Genomic DNA, 26237 nt, shown 5'->3' with positions numbered 1-26237 from the left:
GTGTTCTTTATGGATTCCTCTAGTGATATCTTCTTCCAAAATCTCAACCCAAACTTTTAGAGCTTTGGATAAAATAGTTAGGGCTATCGCTGGATGCAAGGCTGATCCTATAGCCAGATAGGCTTTGATAAGATTGGTGTCCAACCTCAATTACCACCTTGACCTACATATAATCTAGCCTTGCAATTTCGTTATGTTCTGTTTTAAATATTTAGGCTTGTGCACAAGCCCTGTTACAAACATATGTCAACAAGCAATGTCATTCACAAATAAAGAATAAAAAATAAAAATAAAAAAAAGATTGGTGTCCAAGCGCTTTTCAATCGACTCTCTTAAATAAGCCATGAAGTCTATGGGAAGAGTTGTTCTTTTTCCATGTGAATAACTGCTACGTCAATCTTTGGAACTGAAATCCATGACTTGCAGTCCTCTTGAGCATAAAGATATTTTGGATGTCTTGCTTTTTAGAGTTGCTTTTCTCTCTGGTCTAGTCCATTCCTCATGTATAACTTCTTTGATTGCAGAGTGTACCAGAAACATAGGTCTATTTGTTTTTAGATCCTCAAAGTATCTGTCAGACTCTTTTTTGTCTGCTCTTTCCTCTGGAATACTCAAGGTGTCAGTTTATCCACTGCTCTGGAATCCAGAGATTTTGAGGTCATCTCTTCATCTTCTTCTTCTGATATGTCCTTTAACAATGCAGAGTCTTCATTGGATTCTGCATAACTTCTTTCAACTTGGACGTTTAGATGAAGCAATTCTCTCTGACGTGGACTTAAAATCTTCCGCAATAGCTTCTGAAATCCATTTTTTTCAGATCATCCTGAGGAGAATGTTTTTTCTTCCATTCTTCTGCCACCTCTGCCAGTCATGTTCTAAACAGATTTTTTCCATTAGGTGCCACTTGTTTACAGTTTGTACATCTGTTCGACTTTTCTTTATACGTCCTTGGAGAATCGTCTTGCAATCTAAATGGGCTGTAAGAGAGCCAATATATAATATATTCTAGACCTACAGTGGCACCTTCCCCCCACCATCCCTAAATATAAAACATTTGAGGCTCACCTATGTCTTCTAGAGGCAGAGGGAGCAGCCATCTGATAAAATAAATTTTATGGAAATTAACAGAAAAGTCCTTAATTAATTTTTTTTTTTTTTTTTTTAAAGATTGTAAAAATTATCTCTAGAATTATTCAGACAGGTTGAGACAGCTTTACTGAAGATTCTTGTGAAATACTGACCAATTCCAAGATACTAGAAGCTTAAGAGGCTTAGAAGTACTGTCTTTTAAAGATTTGAGTCAATTTTAATTTAGGCGCGATGTCTCTTTAAGCGCCGCTACTGCGCCTGCTCCGAAAAACCAAGAGCAGAAGAACACGGCCACCGACAGGAACACAGACTCTAGAGAAGAGCCGAATCAAAGAAAGCAGGGAAAACTCTGGTAAGAGAAAAATACCTAATAGACAGTAGCCAAGAAGAAAAAAGGGAAATACAAGAAAAGGAAAAGAAATTTAAAAGTACAAGTTACCATGGCTCTGCAAACAGATCAAGGGGGATTTTGATGCAGGAAGGGGAATTTTTAAGGCAACAGCCGACCCCACATAAAACATGAATGATTATTAGCCCATATACTGTCTTAAAGATACTTGACTGGCCCACAAAGAGCCCTGATCTCAACCCCATCGAACACCTTTGGGATGAACTGGAGAGGAGATTGGCCTTCTCGTTCAACATCAGAGCCTGACCTCAAACATGCTGTATTGGATGAATGGGCAAACATTCCCACAGAAAAACTCCAAAATCATGTGGAAGCCTTCCCAAAAAAGTGGAAGCTGTTAAAGCTGCATAATGGACACCAACTACACATTAATGTCTATGTATTTAGAATGCGAGGCCATAAAAGTCCTTGTTAGTGTAATGGTCAAGTGTCCTAATACATTTGTCCTTATAGTGTATATGTATGCACTGACTTCAAGCCTTTTGTCAAACAAAACGTAGTCATATGATTGGATTTAACTACAGCACCATGACCCCATATCCACTACAATAAGATGTCTGCGTGGTCCTTTTTTAAGTAATCGGTTCCATTCCAAAATAGTTGTCCTTTCTTTTTAATAGTTAAGACAAATTTGGCTTTGTATACCACCTTACAGCCTCTCAAAACGCATGGTGTAAAACAGCCTTGACTTCAGATATCGTTTCTGAATGTTATACTGGATTTACTGCCTTTTTTTATTACCAATGTCGCTATTCATATACAATCAAATGGATGATGAGACAAACAACATTACGGAATTACTGATTACCATATGTTCTCATCCATTGATATACTCACAGTTTGCCCTTAGCAGTACCCTAATATGCTCATATTGGTAAGCAGCTTGTCATCTATTTGTATGTAGAAGAACCTTCCGGGTTTATGAACGCAATTGCAAAATGATACACCATTGACGTCTTTCGTTGTAATGACATTGTTTCCGAGCCTGTAGGCTTAATTCCATAGAGCTTTTTCCATGGAGGAATATGTATTTATAATTAATAAATGCATGCTTTTTGGAGTGAACACTGAGAGCTAAGTGTATTAACACAATGTTTATGCCCAGAAGGCAGAAAAGCCCTCTAACATGTTTAAAGTCAATAAGTCAATAAAATAGTTGCTGATCATCTTTTGTAGTATTACAATGTACTCGGTGGTCATTTATGTAATGTATTGTTTCATAGAAACATAGAATGTGACGGCAGATAAAAGCCATTCGGACCATCTAGTCTGCCCAAATTTTTTCAATACTTTCATTAGTCCCTGGCCTTATATTATAGTTAGGATAGCCTTATGCCTATCCCACGCATGCTTAAACTCTTTTTTCAATATAGATTTTTAAACATAAGCAGAGATGGACTAAACATTAGACAACAAACATTACAGCAAAATGCTTTTCACAGTGAAATAGACCAAGGACATGACTATAGAAAGTGTTGTTTTTTGTTAACTTATTGCACACTAATTGTAGCCCACCAACACTGTGAACTACCAGAGTCTGGATAGATATGCTATTTTTCCAAGCATTTGTTATTCATTCACTTGTAATATGATTAGAGTTCAGAAATCCTGTATAATAAGTTATTTTTTTAAATGTAATTACACATATGTTTTGCTGTCTGCAAAAGAAAATCAGCTCTTTGAAAACCTCAGAAGGGATGGTGCACAGATTTAAAATATTTCATTAATATTTAGCTTTAGGTTGTTTTTTGTTTAGTTTCTTGTTTGTTTTGTAATCTGTCTTGTTTAATTTTAATTATGGACTAATTTACATCATGGCACTTCTTTCTGGATGCTTTCTTTTATCCAGTTAAAATTGTATTTGTCTACTGATGCTTACACCCTGCTATCTTTTACTAAAAACTCACTTTGAGGAACTTGATGTTTGGCTGGCTAAGAGAATCAATCAAATAATACAGGAGGAAAAGCCAATCAATACTCTGATAATGTCAGAAGTGAAGTCAGTGTTACATGAAATACCTTTAATGAGAATATAATATGGAATATTATGTTAAAGATATTTAATTTTGTGTTTATCACAGAGCACTTTGGATCAATTATAATTAACAATTTAATTTAAAGTACTTTTTTTTTCTTAATTTAAACTATACACGTCAGAGACAGTTTAAGCACGTTTTATTATATGTTTTTTAATTTATTTATTTTGATAAAAATGTTTATTTTTCTCTTTAGATCTCTCACTAATAACTAAATGAGAAATAAGGATAAGGGGAAATACTTTCAGGAATTTGCACCAAATTAAAGCCCAAATCATTTATTAGAACTGTTATTAATAATCTTCATAGATAACCTGAGATATATCTACAGATTTATTAGATTATTGTAAGACCCTCATATATATCCTTCATATAATATTGTTGGGATTACTTTATAATAAATAAAAATGTACAGGCGTAGTTGATATTTTGTACTGTAAATACTTTCTCTTTAAAACTAAGTCTTGTCTAGATTAACATTTAAGTATACTGGATCTCCCGTAATTTACTAAACATGAAAATCAAGTTCGTATCACCACCAGTGTTTGTTTACCCCTGAATTAAGAAGGAATATGTTTGAATTTCAGGGGAACCGACAGATAAGGTGCTATCAAAGGTGGAGTTTTGCATTTAGTTTTTTTTAATATGTTTTGTGTTCTTTGTGTGTTAATGTAAGACATTTTATTATAGTGGTGACTTGTAGTGCTGAGGATACTGTTCGGAGTCGAGTGAGCTTGCAGGTTGTGAATTGCAGAGACAATTGTTTAGAAGAGGATTTAAAGTGAAACAATGTCAATTAAAAAAAAAATCTACAAATACCCAAGGTTTAAATAATCGTATTAAGAACGGTATACTCTATAAAAACTATTAGATGACAATATAGATCTATGTTGTATGCAAGAGTCACTTTCGAAAGACAATAGTCAGGATCAGTGCACGTTTTCTAGATATCCAATTGTTTTATGTGCAAACCTAAGAGGGGAAAAAAAAGAGGGATGGCTATCATTTGTTCTGTATATTGAACCAATATGCATAGAGAGAGACTTAAATAGCAGATATTTGATAGTAATTTACTTTGGGAAATGTATATGCCTCCAACGATTTTTTGCAGAAATTTTACAAAAAGATATTTAGTAAGCTGGATAAAATAAAAAAAAAGGTATATTCCTTACAGGTGGAGATTGGAACACTGTGGTAATTGAAAAATGGGATAGAAAATCAGAGACAATCACTAAAAAAATAAAATGAAAATGAAAGTGTATAAAAATAGAGCTAAATGGTTACAAGATATTCTTAACAATTATGATCTGTTTGACATATAGAGAGTGCAACACCCAAGGGTGCAACACCGAAGTGGACTGACCATGCTCCAATTGATTTTATAATTAAAAATTATCCAACCTATAAAACTAACCATCAATGGAGAATGGATGAAACAATTTTACTTAATAAAGAGAATAAAAAATCCTTAGAACTATTAGCTAAAGAGTTTATAACAAATAACGATATAGGTAATGTATCCAATGAAGCAATATGGTCATAGTTCAAATGTGTAATGAGGGGTAATTTAATCCAACTAGAAGCTAGAGTGAAGGAAAAAAAAAAGGAGCTTAATTATTAGACCTATACATAAAACTTGCTAGAAATGAACAAACTAATAAAAGAAGTCTCTCTAAAGAAATAGCTGATCAAATTAAAACAATTCAACTACAGATAAACCTTTTACTTGCTGATAGAGTCAAAAAAAATGGTTGTGTCATGTAAAAAAAAAATGGTACAGCAGTAGTAATAGAGTAGGGAAGTTACTATGTAAAAAAACTTAAACCCAAGAGGAAAAAACAACCAATTAAAAAAATCGAAGAAATTAAGACAGTAATAAATAACTTAGTTAATGGAAATACTCCTGGCCCAGATGGCTATCCTGCCCTCTTCGATCAGACATTTGAACCTATAATATCTCCTTTGCTACATAAACTATTAATTGAAGTAAACCTAGCAAAAAGTATATCTTTGGAGTTATTTAGTGCCACAATATCAACTATTCCCAAACCAGGGAAAGATCAAAATTTTGTCACCAGTTATCGTCCGATATCTCTCATAAACTTGGACATAAAAATACTTTCAAAGATCCTTGCAATTAGACTAAGTAAAGCTATACCTGAATTAATAAGTAATGATCAATCAAAGTTTGTAAAAGTAAGATCAGGAAGTGGCAATCTCCAGAAAATTGCTAATATGACATTGAATATTAATAAAGAACATTTACCAACCATTTTTATTGTCAATGCCAAAAGTTGGAAGTTTTTAGATGAAACCTTGATAGAATTTGGAATTCTAGGAACTTTAAAGGATTTAACTTTGTCATTATACACACATCCCAAAGCAAAAGTATTTGGTAACGGTTTAAATTCACATTGGTTCGATATTAGGAACAGCATACGTCACGGGGGCCCTTTGGTGCCTCTGATGTATGTTCTTTATATCGAACCTCTAGCTGCCAATATCAGACAAACCAATAATATCTCAGGAATTTCAAAAAGTGAGAGTGAGCAAAAAATAACGTTAATTGCAGATGACATAATTCTAACTCTTACTCATCCGGAGAGCTCCATTCCTTCAGCTATGGATTGTATAGATAACTTCAGTCGTTTCTCCAATTATAAATTAATTTACAAAAACCTCAAATAATACACCGAAATGTATCTCAAGATCAAGAAAAATGACTTAAGTTAAAATATAAATGTAATTGGGATTCTCAAACAAAAAATTATTTGGGAACCATAATTAATTTTGATTTAAAAACTTGGATAAACTTAAACTATCTTAAACTTTTCAAAGATATGAATGATCAAATTAAAAATTGTGGAAACACAATACTTTCCTTGATGGACTTGATATACTACAGGCATACTTAATACCGAAATTGGAAAATCTATTTCGTACGATACCAATAAGAATCCCAAACAAAATATTGAATCTTTTTGATAAGCTATTTTATTCATTTGTTTGGTCGGAGAAAAGAGCAAGAATAACTAGGAAAATAATGATGACTCATTTATGCGAGGGGGGATTGTCCTTTCCTAACATCCAACTGATCCACAACACAGTTATGTTCTCCCACTTTTTAGAATGGGGTAACATAAATTATTTGGGAAAATATGGTATAAGATCGAGAGGAAATACTGTGGTAATGTGGACCCCTATCTATTGTTCTGGATTGATAAATTATTAAAAAACCTAAAGATTGATAATATGATAATTTCTCAAATATATAAATCTATAGATCCTAAAAAAAAAAAAGTCTCCTAAAAGTCTCCTAAAGCCCCACTAGAAGTGTTTAAATTGTTTATAAAAGACCTTAATATAACTAAATGGTGGAAAAAAGGTATAGTAAAAATTGGTCAACTGGGTTCAAATATATCTCCTAATACCTTCCAAGATTTACAACATAAATATGATAATTAAACATTTACTCATTTTAGAATTGTTAACTTTTTTCAAAAAATTCAATTAGTGGACCAGTCTCCTTTAGATCTACTCTTGTTTGGGTCAAGTCCGAAATACCTTTAAGCAATTACAATATACAGGACACTTACTGGGGAAAAAATAAAAAGTAAACAACAACAATATTCAATTATACTATAATCATTCTTTTTTTTTTTTATATATAATTTTCACATTTATTACATAGAGATAATTAACAATATGTCTTTGAAGTATATAATTCTAAATTTCTTTCATATCATATTGAGACACATATAAACATCATGTAGATCGATTAGACAAACAAAATACAAACATATTGGACACAACAAATCAAAACTCCTGTGTCGTGCGGTGAGACTAGGGCCTGTCTTATCCTTTTTCTCAGTTAAAACACTACAGAGCATAGGACTATGCCAGGCCTTGGTTTAAGGTACTTGCGGCATCAATCAAGGTAAGCCAATAATCCCACATATCCTGTTTCTTTTGGGATTTAAGGTAAGGCAAATTCCAATTTCTAACTAAAACAACCTTAAAAGGCAACAAAACAATGCGTTATAAAATACTGATTTTTCCAGGACATTTTGGGCCAGAACTCTCCACGAAATTAGTAACGTGGATTAATTCAATATCTTTAGTTAATATCTTTGGAACTATTTTATTACAAAAAAAAATCTTTTTTAATACCTTATTTATATTAGGACTAATTATAATTTGATGATTTTGAAGGAAATATTTAACTCTAAGATAAGTAAACATTTCAGAATTAGGCAAATTAAATAATTGAACTAGATTTTCAAAATACATCAGTTTACCTTGATATAAAATCTGATCTATATGATGTATTCCCAGATATAAAGATAGATTTTCTACATTAAATTCAATAACTGATAGAGATATCATTATGTATTCCAATAGTCTTTTTAAACTCGACCCATGTGGTAATAAGTTGATTTAGTACTTTGTTATTTTCTATATATTCGGAACTTCGGCATTTCGGAATTTCGGGACTTTGGCTCTTCGGGACTTCTCTTGCAGCTGCTTAGTAGATAACTCCCTAATTCCCACGGTATTTAGGGAGTTATCTACCAAAAGGCTAAAAGACCTAAATTGGTCTTTCAGACAAATTTACTAATACTAAGTAAAAGTTACTTAGTATTAGTAAATTTTGCCCCTACTCACTATACCGTGAGTAGGGGCATGTCTAGTAAACAGTGAGCAGCCTGTGGCTGCTCATTGTTAAAAAATAGGGTCCTCCTTCCCGAGACCCCACCCGCGACGTGCAAGTGGGGGCTTTTAAACTAAAGGGGGCACCGAAAGTAAAATGATGGGGGGGACCTATTGTCCTCCTACCCGGCCCCCACCCCTGAGCGGTGGGTGGGGGCCCTAAATACTAATAAGGGGGGACCTAATGTCCTCCCCCCTGGCCCCCACCCCTGAGCAGTGGGTGGGGGCCCTAAATACTAATAAGGGGGACACCTAATGTCCTCCCCCTTGGCCCCCCACCTCTGAGTGGCGGGTTGGGGCCCTAAATACTAATAAGGGGGGGACCTAATGTCCTCCCCCCTGGCCCTCACCCCTGAGCGGCCGGTGGGGGCCCTAAACAAAAATTTAACACCCTCCCCCAGGTGACTAGGGGTCCCCAAACCCCTAGTCACCCCCCCAAAAAAAATTATCCCCCTACCTACCCCCCTCACCCTAAAATTAATGAAGGGGGGGGGACATTTAACTAAGTACCTGTAAAAAAATAAAACTTACCATTCAATGTTTTCTTTCTTCTAAAATCTTCATTTTTCTGCCCCAAAAAAGGGCAAAAAAAATCCAGAATAACCGACGCAATAGAAAAAAAAATCCATGTTCACCCGCTGTGTAATTTGACTCATAACTCTCTGATTGGTTACTTAATCCACCAATCAGAGAGTTATGAGTCAAATTACACAGCGTGGGAAAATTCCAAAGAACTTTCCCACGCAGTGTAAAATGACATAGAGCACTCTGATTGGTGGATTTCAAACCAACCAATCAGAGTGCTGTGATGGGTAAATGTAGAGACTTACCTGCCAGTCTCTTGATTTACCCGTCAGAGCACTCTGATTGGATGGCTTAAACCCACCAATCAGAGTGCTCTGAGCCTAATTGCAGGTTCGGGGCAAGGCTTTATAAGCCTTCCCCCACCCTGCAGAGCTCAGTCTGCGCGGAGCCCTTGCCGGATGAACATGGATTATTTTTTTTGCGCTCGTTTTTTGAGTGTTTTTTTATTGCGTCGGATATTATGGATTTTTTATTTGCCCTTTTTTGGGGCTGAAAAAAGAAGATTTTAGAATAAAGAAAACATTGAATGGTAAGTTTTATTTTTTTTTACAGGTACTTAGTTAAAGGTCTCCCCCTCATTATTTTTAGGGTGAGGGGGATAGGTAGGGGATCATTTTTTTGGGGGGAGGGGGTGACTAGGGGTTTGGGGACCCCTAGTCACCTGGGGGGGTAACATTTTTTTAGGGCCCCCACCTGCCGCTCAGGGGTGGGAGCTGGGGGTGGAGGACAATAGGACCCCCTATTGGTATTTAGGGCCCCCACCCGCCGCTCAGTTCTGAAGCACAGTATTGCCTAAGTACTAATATACTTACCCAGTGAAAGAAGAAGAATGTTACATGTGAAAGAATGTGAAAGAAGAAGAATGTGGGAGACAGGGGGGAACAACAGAAGGTCCCCCCCACCATTCTCATATAGGGCCCCCACCCACCGCTCATGGGTGGGGGCCAGGGGGGAGGACATTAGGTCCCCCATTATTAGTATTTAGGGCCCCCACCCGCCGCTCAGTGGTGGGGGCCAGGAGGGAGGACATTAGGTCCCCCCTTATTAGTATTTAGGGCCCCCACCCACTGCTCAGGGGTGGAGGCGAGGGGGGAGGACATTAGGTCCCCCCTCCTTATTTTACTGTGGGGCCGCCACCCACCGATCAGGGGTGTGGGCCAGGGGGGAGGACATAAGCACCCCCTCTTATTCCAATTTAGGGCCCCCACCCGCCGCTCAGGGGTGGGGACCAGGGGGGAGGACATTAGGTCCCCCCCTTATTAGTATTTAGGGCCCTCACCCACCGCTCAGGGGTGGGGGCCAGGGGGGAGGATATTAGGTTCCCCCTTATTTTACTGTAGGGCCCCCACACACCGCTCAGGGTTGGGGGCGCAGGGGGGAAGGACATTAGGTCCCCCCCTTATTAGTATTTAGGGCCCCCATCCACCACTCAGGGGTGGGGGCAGGGGAGAGGACATTAGGTCCCCCTTATTATAAATTAGGGCCCCCACCCACTGCTCAGGGGTGGGGGCCAGGGGGGAGGACATTAGGTCCCTCCTTATTCTGATTTAGCGCCCCCACCCGCTGCTCATCGGTGGGGGCCTGGGGGATGACAACTGGTCCCCCCCATTATTTTACATTAGGGCCCCCACCCGAGCTAAGGGGTGGGAGCCAGGGGGGCAATAGGTCCCCCCATCATTTTACTTTAGTTTTACTTTAGTTTAAAAGCCCCCACTGGTGGGGTCTTGGGAGGGGGGACCCTTTTTTTCTTTAACAGTGAGCAGCCACAGCCACACTGTTTAATAGACATGCCCCTACTCGCGGTATAGTATAGTTTACTTAGTATTAGTAAATTTGGCTGAAAGACCAATTTAGGTCTTTCAGCCTTTTAGTAGATAGCTCCCTAATACCTTGGGAGTTATCTACTTATTCATTCCTGTCATTACATTAACTCACTAATTAACTTACATTTTATATAAATGTATGTTACTTGATTGAAACTTCAGGACCTCAGCAATTTGCCACTTCGGCAATTCGGACATTCGGAATTACCCGAATGTCCGAATTGCCCGAAATCCGTCCGAATTCATATTTGGACCGAAACAAATTGCACATGATTAGAGTTTAGGTTCTGTGGACATGAGATATCATGTTGACTGAATACTGAAATCTAATATTTGGGTATTTTATGCCACCATCTTCAGGTCTGAGATAGGATACGTTTGCTTATCCTGAGCTTCTTACCTTTCGACATAAAAGAGGAGGAAGAAGTTTGTAGAAGGGCTAACCAGCTATTCAGGACTTTTAGAGGGATCATTTGAAAGAGGTACAGTGAGGGAAAAAAGTAATTGATCCCCTGCTGATTTGAACGTTTGTCCACTGACAAAGAAATGATCAGTCTATAATTTTACTGGTAGGTGTATTTTAACAGAATAGAGACAGAATAACATAGAAAATCCCAGAAAAATGCATGTCAAAAAAGTTATAAAATTGATTTGCAACAGCTCAACCATATTTACCTGACACAAGTATCCTCAATAAGTATCACTTTAACTGAAATCCCTCCAATAGTTAAAGTTTCTGAATATTATTATCACTTACCCCAAATCCAGCATTGCTATAGCATCAGCTCTGGGTTTTAAAAAAAAAAATATATATATATATTTTGTGCGCAAAATTTTAGCAGACAAGGAACAGGTTTGCAAAAAGAAATATATGCACATTTGCCTACGCAGAGGCATAGTATGTTGAACAAAGGTAATGCGGTTAACATAGTACACATCAATTTTGACATAGGTATTCGTGAGCATTTCGTAACCTCCTAATATACAATCTGCGTATGTTAGCGGTAAGAGTGTGGGCTAAGTCTTAACAGAAGTATGTGTGCGTGCTGTTGCCTACGCAGCAGCTCTGGGGTTTTTAAATTATCCTAACTCCCACCTGTAGTCTCTATCATGCTCCAGTTTAACTTACCCTGCTTGGACACACCTTCTACAGGGTACTTACACTCTGGCTTCATTGCCAGCATGACTATGTCTAAACATACTGACAATGGTCACCCTATTTCTATACTCCTCTAGTCAACACTAGTGGCATTGACTAAGGAGTAATCATATCAACCACAGCACATTCACTGTTATTGCTATGATGTAGAGCAGGAGACACATCTGAAGAAGGGTTCTCCTGTTCTCCTGGTCTATGTCGACTCTATACTGAATAATTGACAGATTGAAGAGGAACCTATTTTTCTGTTAGTACAATCTATATGTAATGTAATATATTTTAGCATTTTTAGAACAGCTACTAATAAAAACTGTGCTTGAATTTGTTTTATTTCTTCAAAGGTATAAAGATTTTAGAGAGCCTCCGTGGGCACAAAATCCATATGATTTTTCTAAACAGTACTGGACTGTTTTAGCTGTTCGTCTGGCCTTTGTTATTCTTTTTCAGGTAAGTGTAAAGGAAATATTTATATGTTTAGTACTGTAAAGTATTTTTAGTAAATTATTTTGGTTTGTGGTTCTCTCTGAATGTTCCACAAAACAGCAAGTGGCCCAGGATGGGTTAGATTGATGGGATACTATGTCACATTTATCTATAATACATGAATTAACTGAAAGTTTGTGTGGAAAGCTGTCTCTGCCACTGAAGGAGAGAGATACACTTGATCCATTTCAGTACTTACTGAAAAGTGGTACTAATGTAGTATGCTCCATAAATCACCACAAATGCCATCTTTGCCAGAGAATTAAAAAATGCATTTATTGTGCTCTACTTTTTAATTAGAAAAATACTTGGTTATGTTTCAGTACAAACTGTAGATGTCAATAAATGACTTTTATAATCAAAACATATGATGTTATTTTCTAGTTTTATCCATTTTATTTTCCTGGCATCCTTAGAATTTATTGGAGATTTATGAAACAAAGAACAGGTATTTTAGTGTTACAAAACAAAATTCAGGTATACCACTACATCAAATATACAACTGTTAGCGAGCAGTGGCTTTTTGCTGACTGCAAATTTTCACAAGTAGTGACATGGAGTCACTAGCTGCCCATATTTAAGGGCTGTCCCTAAGTTAGGAGACACCCGCGAGAAGTTCTGCAAGCGTGAGTTGGCCGTACAGGTGCATGCAGCAGACAGGAGAAGGCACGGGCAGAGCGGAGAGACTGGGAAGAGGCATACCTGTGGATCAGTGAAGAGATATAGGAGGGGCTAGAATTGGTCAGTGATTTATAGGTGTGGATTAGTACCTTACTCCAATAGGATACAGGAAGCCAATGTAAGGACTGACAGAGGGGTGAGAGGAGCGACAGGAGAGGAAAATCAGTCTGGCTGCAGCATTCATTACAGACTGTAGCAGAGCAATACAATTTGTGGGAAGACCTATTAGGAAATTGTTACAATAATCCATGTGAGAGATTATTAGAGCATGGACAAGCTCCTTAGAAGCATCTTGCGTAAGAAAGGGGTGGATGCGGGCTATGTTTTTAAGGTGGAATCTACAGGATTTGGTAACCTACTGGATGTGAGGTTCAAATGTAAGGCCAGAATCAAGTATAACACCAAGACAGCGTGCTTGCAAGGATGGACTGATGTGGGTACCACTAACTTGAAAGGAGAGTGAAAGAGGTGGATCAGTATTAGGAGGAGGAAAGACAAGGAGTTCAGTTTTAGAGAGATTGAGTTTTAAAAATCGGAAGGACATCCATTTAGTGATGGAAGAAAGGCAAGCAGTGACACATTGCAGGATGGCAGGGGGAGGGCCGGGAAGGAGAGGTATTTCTGAGTGTCAACAGCATACAGGTGGTATAGGAATCCAAGTGAGGTAATAAGTTTGCCAAGAGAGACAGTATAAAGAGAAAATAAAAGGGGACCAAGTACAGAGCCTTGGGGGACTCCAACAGAGACAGGACGAAGGGAGGAGGTATCATTAGAAAAGGTGATACTGAATGAGCCTTAGGAGAGATAGGAGGAAAACCAAGAGGTAAATTGCTAAATTTTAATTAATATTAAAAATTATAATATAAGAAATATACATAAAATATAATATATATATATATATACTCACAAATACAGAAAAATAAAAGATACAGCAATTATAGGTAAAGGATTCTTTTTTACATTACATCATCATTTTTATTATATATCCATGTCTAAAAGTGGACCTATCAATCATAACTGTGTGGATGGCAGAGTCTCCATTAAGTAAGCAATATCATTTCTTCTATACATTGAGCTAGCAAATTTGATTGCTCTCACAATGTCCTTCGCTCAGAATCAGGAACTGATGCAAGGGAACAGGTACGGTGAATTCTAGCATTATACAAATTGCATTGTGAAACCATGCTTGTGTGTACAGTTTATTATAGGTCTATGTATGCTGAGTTCAGAAATACAAGCTGGAATGTGTTACTAAAGACACACACATATACATATATATATATATATATATATATATATATATATATATATATATATATACATACTTTTATATATATATATATATATGTTTTTTTTTTTTTAATTTATTTAAATAATATCTATTTTATTTTAATTTATGTGTGTATACAAATCTCAAGGAGAGATGCTGAGTTATTTAAAAAACAAAACCTTTTTATTTTTATTTGTATTTAAACAAAAAGGGTAAAAAAAAATCATACCAAATCTGCTCCATTTTCTTAGTTATGCGCTATGTTAACATTATTTATTAAAAAATCTGGCAATGTTTTCTATTTCTTTTGTATCATTTCCCTATTATTACTATTTTTATTTTATTATTTATATAGCGTCAACAAGTTTCATAGCGCTGTACAGTGGGGTCTTATATTTTTCTGAAGGCCAGTTAGAATGTGACTTATCCACCCATGTTTAAGATATTTTTCTTTTTTCACAATTATGTTTGTAACTTGAATGATAGCTTACAACAGTATGTTCCCAAACATCTATCAGGTTACACAGCAGCAGAAGCTGTTTCCCATTCTGATATCAGAAAAACAAAGTTTTACCTCAAAGAGAGTAAAGTTAAAATAGCTCCCATATAAACACAACAAAAAATTTAAAGTGAGGCAAAAACACAGAAGACAACTTACAGACACATTTTGAAGTGTCACTAGGTCTCTTTTTCATGAATGCTAAAATATAAATACAGACTTACTGTTTAACATTATTTTTTGTTTTTTTGTTTTGTTTTTTAGAATTTAGTTATGTTTCTAAGTGCAGTTGTGGACTGGTTAATACCTGACATACCTAAAGACATAAGTGAACAAATCAAAAAGGAGAAAACCATGCTTGTTAATGTCTTTCTTAAAGAAGAACACAAAAAACTGCAACTTATTGAGAATTTTCTAATGCACGACAAGCAACGGGGTAAAACCGAAAACAAAGGTCGTAGAAGTCGAGCAGCGAGCTTTTGTCAGTTCAATCGCAGTCAGCGTGGCAGTTTTTCTTCATTCAGCTCACACCATACCGATGTGTGAGCCCTCTGGAGCATTGTAGACATGCAATAAATATGTACAATTGAAACATATGATTTTGAAACTGGAGAAGGAAGGGGACATATGGAAGAAGTGGGATACAGAGAAAACAAAAGAAAAAAAAATGTTTCTCGTAAATGTCTCCAAATGATCTTAAGCAGGCTTTGTAATATTTAAAGAACCGTCTTGTGCAACAATATTGCACAGATAAATTTAACTAAGCTGTGCACTTTTGTCTGCGATTCGTTTTATTGTTTAAATAGCAGAAATCTGCATACAGTACACGAGGTAGGACGCAAGGTATGACCACACGTTTCATAACTTAAATAGTACTAGCAATGCTCATTTTTTAACAATGAGTGGACTTCTTTAAATTGCGTGATGATGTTTCCAGTACAATGCACATTACTGAGAACTTTGCTGCTGTGCTTTTACATTGAGATGCTATAAGCATTACTGTACTTTACTGAACTGTACAACTGACTTATTAAATAACTAGACTGTTAACTCAATGCACTTGAAGCATATTCGACGCAACTGGGTTAACAGTACATCTTTTTCTTAATATTTCTATAAACAAAGCTGCTGAACTCAACAAAACACAAAAGAGGATATAAACATACACATGTATGTATGTGTGTATATATATATATATATATATATATATATATCTGTGTGTGTGTGTAATACTAGTTAAGAAAACCTGTTTTTGTGTTTATGAATGTGATTGACTGAGAACGAAGTAACTGATGAGAGAAGAGAGAGAAGGTGTTTAGACCAACAGGACAATGTGCAGCCAATAGAAATTGGTATCTCTCCTACTGGCTGCACATAAATGTAATTTAAGCTGTTGGAATGATTTTCCATTTTTGCAAATTATAATGTTTATAATGTAATCAAGGTCACTCAAAATGTGTGCTACAATGCTGTCTTGTGTTCACTTGAGTGCTCATGAGATTTGTTTCAATCTGAATTTACGTAAAACAAAAAATATTTCAAAATGAAAACCTCAGGGCTAATTTTATATTCTATTATCAGTGCTTAAGACGATATATTAAAAATAATTTTGATATTGGGGGAGGGGTGGAAATAACATAATATCTCCATCAAAAACTTGTGACCGACCTTTCTTAAATTACAGGAAATATTGAAAGAATGAATGTATGGACAGAGCTGATAATAAACTATTTTTTCTTGAATGATGCAACTGTTTTATTTTAAATAAAATGCAAATATATTTGTGTACATTTGTGAATAATGAGCCTTGTAGTGATATCACAATATCACTGTAGCGGAGCCCTAGTCCTAGCAGGGACTCTCCTCCACTGGTTACTCCAAGATGTATTCAGGAACAAGTACGTTACTCCAAGGGAACAGCCAAATACAGCAAAAGTAGTTGAAGATTCTCCCCACACCTCCCCAGCAACTGGAAGACACTCAGCTCTGGAGTTATAACTAGTTTTAATGGAGCCACAGCTAGCCTTTTATGAGAATTCCCCTGCAAGGGGTTTTCAAATACATATTCCAGGGGCATTACCCATTGGACCTGAGAGTAGACAGGGTAAAATACACAAGATAATTACATTAGCTCTCAGGTCCAGGACATGTAAAATATTTAACACCCCAAAATATGCATTTCCCCATAAGGTACCCCCTCAAGTACTATATCTCTGGATAGCTTTGGAAAAATATATAAAATAACATGGCAATCTGTTCGTGCGTCCGTTCATATGAATCTCTTGTTCGAGAGGTTGCTCCCCCTGAATGCCACTCTGTTCGTATGCTTTCTGACAGAGTAACTGAAGTTGGAAGTCCCGGTGTTCGTGCCATCGAGTTTCCGATTTTAGTTCCACACACTCCACGAGCAAACACCACTGTCTTTGTTCGTGTCTCATGATGGCCGCCGCCACGTGTTCGCCTATACGAACGGCGACCACCCAGCTGACCGCTTAGAATGTTCGTGTAATTGTGGTTTATGGAGGTGTGAATGGTGTTAATGAGAGGCACACTCCATATCTGGGTGGTTTACCGTTCGGTTGTAGAACAAAACCGTGGAAAACACTTAGGGGAACGGAATTAAACAAACGGCAATGTAAAGCAGCGGGAAAGCTTGGTTTTCAAACAAAGGGGAGAATGCCTCGCACATGTATTGTACATCTCAAACATAGAGGACAACGGAAAGGGGTAAAAAATGGGCATGGACAGCCAAGAGTACGGTAGCATGGTCCATTCTGCTACAATCACGATATAAGAAGATTGTTTCCAGGACTAAGCAAAAGGTATCTAACCTTACCTCTATCCTAATTAAAATTAAAGATAATTAACCAGCAAATAAAAGATTACATATATTTTTGTTTTCTCATATCCTGAAAAAATCAATACAACAGTTGCTAAGAACACTAAAATTCACTTTTTGTTTTAAATAATCACACATTAAATTCCCCGTCCAAGTTCTCTATAGCAGTTAGGTTGGTGGAAGGCACACTGTCATAGAGAGGCACTTATGATATTTCAGTCTTATAGACTTCCTTAAAATTTGAAACCTTTTCTACTAAGTGAATTAAAAGAAGGGGTTTATCATATTTATCTTATATGGGGGAAAGTATTCCCGAGACATAAGACACAACTATGGAGCCAATGACTATCACATCAAGGAGTGGGCCCCAAGAGAGTGCAGCTATTAGGAGATCGAAAGGGAATTAAATTACTAGGGCCTGAAATTCTTGGCTACCCAGAGTATATCCTGTTTGAGGCCAAAAGCATTAGACAACAAATCTGTCCTTTGATGGACTTTACAGTGCTCCTTTAGGCCACAGGGTGCAATGGGCTTGCACAAATTCTATGAAGGTCATCAAGTTTCTGTCAAAAAAGCTATTAAACACCTTCAAAAGGATGGTGCTGAAATGCTGCAGAGAATTCTCCAGACTTTTATCCTCAAGTTACTGCATCAGCCAATGCTGTACAGGTCTCCAAATATAGAGCCATAGCATGCAGATTTTGAGTTTTGCATGTTAGCGTGTCCGCCTTTGCTGTTTATGCTGACAGGAGATTGTCGCTATCTGCCTAATGTCGGCCCATGTGATCTGCGAGGCATTGCAAATCCTCACGTAGTAGTTACAGGTCAGTGCGAATGTAGGCCAGCAATGTGAATTTTGCCTCTCAGATATTGCCTTTAGTCGGCAAGGTAAGAATAATGTCAACAGCTTAACCACTGGTCCTCCCAACTGAAATTTCCTTCACTACCAAAATTGTCTGTACATGTGTTTATGTTTTTTCTTTGTCCAACCTTAATAACAGTTATAATGCAGAATGATAAATTATCAAATTGAATGGAGAGAGGGCAATCTTCAGAGGCTTGCTGTCAAACTGCTCTTAAATGGTTTAATATAAACTCAACAAACAGCGCCCAACGACTCTGGTTAATCTTGTCTAGATTGTCTCTGGAGTCCTGAAAACTACACACTGTAGCTACATGTGAACTAAAATCTCCCTAATTCTCCATCAATAAAGCCAGTTAAAAAAAGTCACAGAAGAAATTATGTTCTGCTGGTAAACTACTCCTGTAAAACTATATAGAATGAAAAAATCCCCCATGGATGTGTGTTGGAGGGGATGCAGGATGAAAGGGACATACATACATATGTGGTGGGAGTGCCCATTGGTGAAACGATTCTGCTATTTAATTAAGGATTTGTTAATCCAAGTGTTCTCAGGAGCCCCAGACCTAGACCCTTGGATATATATTTGTTATATAGATCTACTGAAGGGTGGACCAGGAATGAACAAAAACATATTCACAAAATAACCCTAGCTGCACGAAGGACTGTAGCTTTTGCCTTGCTAAAACAGGGCATCCCCAACATTACAGGGGTGATAAACAGGTTCAGAGAGATACACCCGATGGATGACCTGACAGCTAGGGTGAGAGGGGCCACTAAAGCATTTCAGAAGGTCTGGGAACCATGGGAACCATGGGAAAATAGTCCTTTTGCAAATTAATGATGACAAATTATGTGAAATGTTTCAAACGCAGGGAGAATCTGCTTACACTTTCTTCCTAATGACCTCTCTCTCTCTCTCCCCCCCTCACCCTCCCCATACATGTGGCTTACATAAAAAGATGGACCTTGAACCCGTACACCCCCCACCCTACCCTTTTCACTCTATACTTTCTTAATTTCTCTCTATTCTCTTTACTTCTCTCCCCTATGTCTTGGGGGAAAATTACCACAAAAAATTGTGACTGATAACTTGCAAACTTCATATGTAATGGTTGATGTGATTCAACCTACTGGTACTCCATGTGTTATATCCAGTGGTGTATCCTGGTTTTGTGCTGCCCTAGGCAGGACAAAACTCAGACGCCCCCCGCCCCGCCTTCTAAATACACACACACACACACACACATTCACTGACAGATACGCATGCATTAGCTAACAGAAACACACACACTCACTCACAGACACACACACACACACACAATCAGACACACACAACCAGACACACACACACTCACTTACAGACACACTCACTCACTAACAGACACACACACTAACACACACACACACACTAACAGACACACACTCACTCACTAACAAACACACACAGTCAGACACACACACAGTCAGACACACACACACACTCACTAACAGACACACACACTAACAGACACACACTCACACTCACTAACAGACACACACACTAACAGACACACTCACAACGCACTAACAGACACACTCCCACTCACTAACAGACACACTCACTCACTAACAGACACACTCTCACTCACTAACCATAGTTAAGACACATTTGAATCATTGATCTATCCAATTGGGGTGAAATTGACTCTAATACATGCAGACAATAGGAATTAGTAGGAAATAATTGTATTAATATTAATAGGAATTTCCGCCCCCTGGAAAATGCCGCCAAGGCAAATGCCTTGTTTGCCTCGTGGCTAAAACGTCCCTGGTTGTATCATCGGTCAATTGCCTTACCGATATGTTGATTGGATTATGTGAAAGTAAGATGCTATTCCATTCCTGTCATTGTTTATTGCATATCATTCATAAATAAAGATTTTTTTTTTTTTTTTAAAGTCACAGAAGAGAGTAAAGTTCAAGCAGAATTACTAATGCTATTTGCTATTCTCTTATGGTAAGGTGGTATGAGTTGGTTGCAAACATATGACGTTGCTGACTGTTAGTAAATAGCTTTAACACTTTTCTTCACTTGCTGTTACAACCTACTTTAAACAGGCCAGTACCCAATTGGACAATAGGAGAGGTTCTCACAAAAGGGAACCTCTCAACTGACCATCAGGCACTACCTAACAATGAGGCAGCCCCTATGAAAATACAACACTCAAAATACAAATGTTGAAACGGTCCCCCAGAATAGCAGGGAGCACCAAGAAGCAGTGATATAACTTAAAAGATTTTGACGTATATATTTAATAAAACTTTCCTATAGAGGGATTTCTTAATAAAGCTATGTATCAAAATAATTTTAGTTATCTGTTAATAGGCCGTCCTTTAGTAGGTAGTTTTTTTTTAATCGGTATTTCCTTTTTGGTGCTCCCTGTGATTCTGGGGAACACTTTCAGTATTTGTATTTTGAGAGCAGTACCCAGTTGGTACAGGCTTTAGTGGAGAGACCCCATAGTTAAGACACATTTGAATCATTGATCTATCCAATTGGGGTGAAATTGACTCTAATACATGCAGACAATAGGAATTAATAGGAAATAATTTCATTAATATTACCGTATATACTCGAGTATAAGCCGAGTTTTTCAGCACATTTTTTGTGCTGAAAAACCCCAACTCGGCTTATACTCGAGTCAATAGTCTGTATTATGGCAATTTGCATTGCCATAATACAGACAGGGGCTGTGGGGGCTGCAGAGATGTTACTTACCTCTCCTGCAGCTCCTGTCAGCTCTCTCCTCCTCCGCGCCGTCCGTTCAGCACCTCGGTCAGCTCCCAGTGTAAATCTCGCGAGAGCCGCGGCTCTCGCGAGACTTACACTGTGAGCTGACAGAAGAGCTGAACGGACCGGCGGAGGAGGAGAGAGCTGACAGGAGCTGCAGGAGAGGTAAGTAACATCTCTGCAGCCCCCACAGCCCCCTCCTACACAGTGCCTATCCACTGGACCACCAGGGAAGGAGCCCCCCTCCCTGGCCAGCTAGCAAGCAGGGAGGGGGGACGAAACAAAAAAAAAATAATAATAAAATAATAATAAAAAAAAAAATAACATTACAAATAATAAATAATAATAATAAAATATGAAAATAATAAAAAAAAAAAAATAAGTAAATAAAAAAATAATGAAAAAAAAATATTAAAATAATGTAAAAAAAAATAATAAAATTGCCCCCCCCAAGGCTCTGCAACACACACATACACACACACACTGCACTCATACACGCTGCACTCATACACACACACACACTGCATTCATACACACTGCACTCATACACACACACACACTGCATTCATACACACAGCACTCATATACACACTGCACTCATATACACACACACTGCATTCATACACACGCTGCATTCATACACACACGCTGCACTCATACACACGCTGCACTCATATACACACACACTGCACTCATACACACACTGCATTCATACACACACACTGCATTCATACACACACACTGCATTCATACACACACACACTGCATTCATACACACGCTGCACTCATACACACACTGCATTCATACACACACACTGCATTCATACACACACACTGCATTCATTATATACACACACTGGAAATAAATATTCAATTAATATAATTTTTTTAGGATCTAATTTTATTTAGAAATTTACCAGTAGCTGCTGCATTTCCCACCCTAGTCTTATACTCGAGTCAATAAGTTTTCCCAGTTTTTTGGGGTAAAATTAGGGGCCTCGGCTTATATTCGGGTCGGCTTATACTCGAGTATATACGGTAATAGGAATTTCCATAATGATTTAGTTATCTAACTCTGGGGTAAATGATAATCTCTCATCTGAAATTTACTGACATGTTAATGGCTGCCTTTGAGCCATTGAAGATGGTAAATATATCACAAATCAACCTTGTTTATACTTTTCAAGAAAAATTGTGTTTATTATTAAATTACTGAAAAAGGAAACTACACCTTACGTTAAGTAGTCAGGTTTCTGTGATAGAATCCTTCCAAAGAGCAGTTATCAGAACTTTAAAAGGGCACTGTCACTTCCTAGGAATCTTAATATTCTATTTTCTGATCCAATAGATTTGACATATGTGTATTTCTGAGATGTAAGAAATAAAATTAAATGTTGAAATCAACACTTCATTATTCTGAAAATGAGCTCATCCATATTGGCTCTCTGACAATAATTATTATAAGCTCTGTCCTTTGCTCCTGGATTAAACTGAATGAGGATGTAATTTGCTACATCTTTAATGTAAATTTCACACGAAAAAAGGGTTAAAACAAGTTAGAGTTAACTAGTGTGTTAGAGTGTGTGTGTCTGTTAGTGAGTGTGTTTGTCTGTGTCTGTTAGTTTGTGTGTGTCTGTTAGCTAGTGTATTTGTGTCTGTAAGTGAATGTGTGTGTGTGTATTTAGAAGGCGGGGAAGGGGGGATGGCGGGGGAAGTGAGGGGTGAGGGGGGTGGCAGGGGAAGTGGGAAGTTGGCAGGGGGAGGGGTGGCGCCTGAGTTTTGTCAAGACTAGGGAAGCACAAAAGCAGGATACACCACTGGCTGTATGTGTTTGGGCACTTGACAATGTGTACAAGCAAAGTTAACAACTTTTTAATCAATTACACAAACTAAAGGACCATTATTTCTAGCTAATTAAATATCCATTATAGTTAATTAAAATTTTATAAAATTAATAACATAACAAATACTCATGTGCACTATACTGATAAGACCACTTTTAACACACTGAAGAAAGATGCACACGTGGACACATGCTGCAGTGTTGGTGTGGAAAATTATAGATTAATTACATACCTGTCGCTTATTAGTTTAACTAATGCATTTGTCTATCCAAGACCTTCAGCTAGTGATGTAATTGAAAACATGCAAAAGCGCCAGAATTATTTTGTTGTTAATACTGAGATAGTAGGGAAAAAATTGAAGTGATCCTCTAAATGAGGAGTTGTGCTCGTTAATTAGCACTTACAAGAATAGTAAATAAAAGCAGCTTGAAACTTGTCTAGAATACCCCCTACTCACACTTTAAAGTAAAATGTGAAATAGTGTTATATAGTTTTTATTTATATATATATATATATATATATATATATATATATATATATATATATATATATATATTTATATATAAGGCTTTATATTCAAAAGGCTAAGGAATCTGATTTTGACACAGCATCTTAAATATGCAAAGATACGCTTGATCACTTTATTGAGGGAAAAGGGGAAAAAAACTGAAGATTTTGGAAATAATATACCAATTATTTTTAATTATAGTCATAATAGTAGTCAATTAAGAACAATTATTAATGAACATTGGCCAACTTTAACAGAAGATCCTGCATTTTATAACATTGTGCCCAGCAAACCTATGATAATTTTTAGAGGTGCACCAAATTTGAGACACAAATTAGTAAAAAAAAAAAAAAAAAACATAAAAAAGGTAGGAGTTTCTATGGGTGCAGTACTTGTTTAGCTTATAGAAATACTCAAAGCAAGAAAATAAATGTAAAAAACTTTAAAAATGCAAATGAGAATAAAGAGTTCCACATAAAAGATTTAATTGTATGCCACTCTACGAACGTTGTTTATCTGTTGACATGCTACCGTGGACTTAAAAATGTTTGATGCGGAAAGCTCAATTTACACATGCGTATAGAGGAGTTTGTCCAAAAATATGATGGGCATAGCATGTCATAACATTTAAAAAAAAAACATAATGGAGACCCGAGGGGCCTAAAATTCTTGGGAATACAGAAAACATTGGAAAACTGGTGAGGAGATGTCATGAAAGTTCTAGGTCAAACAAAGATGAAGTGGATATTTAACCTCAATACAGTACAACTAGCAGGTTTAAACATAAACTTTGAACTGTGTGACTTTTTATGAACTTTTTATGCACACAAATATCAATAATTATAAAGCACATGTTTAGGGATGACCATAACTCCTGGGACCTTTTGCAATATTTTTCCAGATATTTGATATTTTCTTTCATATCTTTATCCAATATATTTGCATTTTATATGTATTATTAATTATTTTATTTGTTTTTATTTTTTATTTTATTTTATGTTTTCTGTTTTAATTTTATTTATATTTATTTTTTTATTTCATTTATTTTTATCAATGCATTATTCATTTTTTCCTGATTCCGTAACCTTATGACTTTAAATAACCTCATATTTAAGAGTGTGTATACCAGTAACTGTGTATAGCTACACATATTTTTAAATTAACTTATTTGAATGTGTATATACCTTTAATTTGTATACATACATTCTTTAATTATTGTGAATTTTAAACATTGTGCATAATAGTACTGCTTACAAGTAGAAACTAGTCACAATCTATTTTTTAAAAAAACATATATACATTTTACCTCAGTTTTTTCTTTATAAACCTCTTTCCCACATGCAAAATTGACCTTTCTATGTTTTATGAGCATCTTCAGGCTCCTGATGGAGGGACTATGAATGTTTGTGGGAAAGATCCAGATGCCCCATTGAATGGGCAGAAGTGAGAAGTGATGTATTGCGGAGGACCGCAATGTCACTTCCTCCCGAAAGAGAATCAAAGAGGATGGATATGGTAAGCTGGGTGGCCCGAATGGGAAGTGATGTATCGCAGTTACTGCAACATCACAAGCTGCCGGAAGAAATTACACAGGAGGATGAAATTAGGGATACAGAACGCTCAATCTGAGCTATTATTGGACATCGTGGACCCACGTGACCGATCTGTACTATAAAAGGGATAAGCCAATTGCGTGTTTTATTACTATTTGTTGTAAGCGCTTCACTATAAATATTGAGATAATAGCCTGTCGATGCTCACATCACAAATGTTATTACATAGATAACAAATTTGAAGCTCTAATTTAGAACTGTTTTTAAGCTAATAACATTTCCTGAGTTTAATGGCATTAAATGACATTAAAATTGGATGTGAATTTTGAATTATAACAGCCTTGAAAACTGTTGTGCAAAACCAGTCATAAATCAGAAAACTTTATTGATAAGTTACTAACGCTCAATTGTAAGGCACTCTTCTATAGCTATTACTTGCGCTTACAGAACCAACACCATAAATATGCATTGTATGTGAAAGTATAGCTAGCTGCATAGTTGACTGTGCAGACTCTGTCTTACAGTCAAATTCAACTAATATATAAGATTGCCAAAATAAAAGAAAGCTTGATAAGCAAATCTAGTCACATTCAAGAGTTGTTTCCACTGATTTGACCTTTGACTACTAACTGCTCAATTTATCTAAAAAGTATAAACTAAAACCTCCAACTTGGCTGGGTTTATTCTTTTGCAAGTTTACTGGCAAAGCATAACACACTTTTAGTGATGCTACCCCAAGTGCAAATTGGGAATTGTGGCTACTAGTGCAAAAGGGAATTATTTACCAGACCCTGGCTACCAAATAGGTATATGATATGTTGTATAACTATCTTTTATTTTGAGGTTTATGTCTCTATTGCCACAGATACTTAAAAATTGCAGCTGTGGAAATACAGAGAAAAGCCACAAACATCAATTTGGTTTAAGGCTGCCAGAAAATTCAAACTCATAGTTTAGAATTGTGTTTCTAGCTAAGCAATCCTGAAGTACTGCTCTGCTAAATTACAATGGGAAAAAATAAACTTAAATTTGAGAAAATAAATTTAGGAAATAATGCAATTTAATGGGAAATGTTATTCTAAATATGACATTGATAGTTAAATATAGTTATAGC

At 36.7% G+C, this 26237-nt stretch overlaps 1 protein-coding gene across 2 annotated transcripts in view; it reads left to right on the top strand.

Annotated features, from left to right (window-relative positions):
* The window catches only part of ANO2 (anoctamin 2), a 337896-nt gene extending 321996 nt beyond the window's left edge, over positions 1–15900 (top strand). For both annotated transcript variants that reach the window (XM_063447820.1, XM_063447821.1), the window contains 2 exons: positions 12153–12258; positions 15009–15900. In XM_063447820.1, the coding sequence (XP_063303890.1) occupies positions 12153–12258; positions 15009–15290 (388 nt within the window). In that variant the 3' untranslated portion in view covers positions 15291–15900. The remainder of the gene's footprint in view (positions 1–12152; positions 12259–15008) is intronic.
* Positions 15901–26237: the final 10337 nt, after the last annotated feature.

This window comes from Pelobates fuscus, chromosome 3 (assembly GCF_036172605.1).
Source record: "Pelobates fuscus isolate aPelFus1 chromosome 3, aPelFus1.pri, whole genome shotgun sequence".
Lineage (NCBI taxonomy): Eukaryota > Metazoa > Chordata > Amphibia > Anura > Pelobatidae > Pelobates > Pelobates fuscus.
This window is presented reverse-complemented; position numbering and strand designations above follow the sequence as displayed.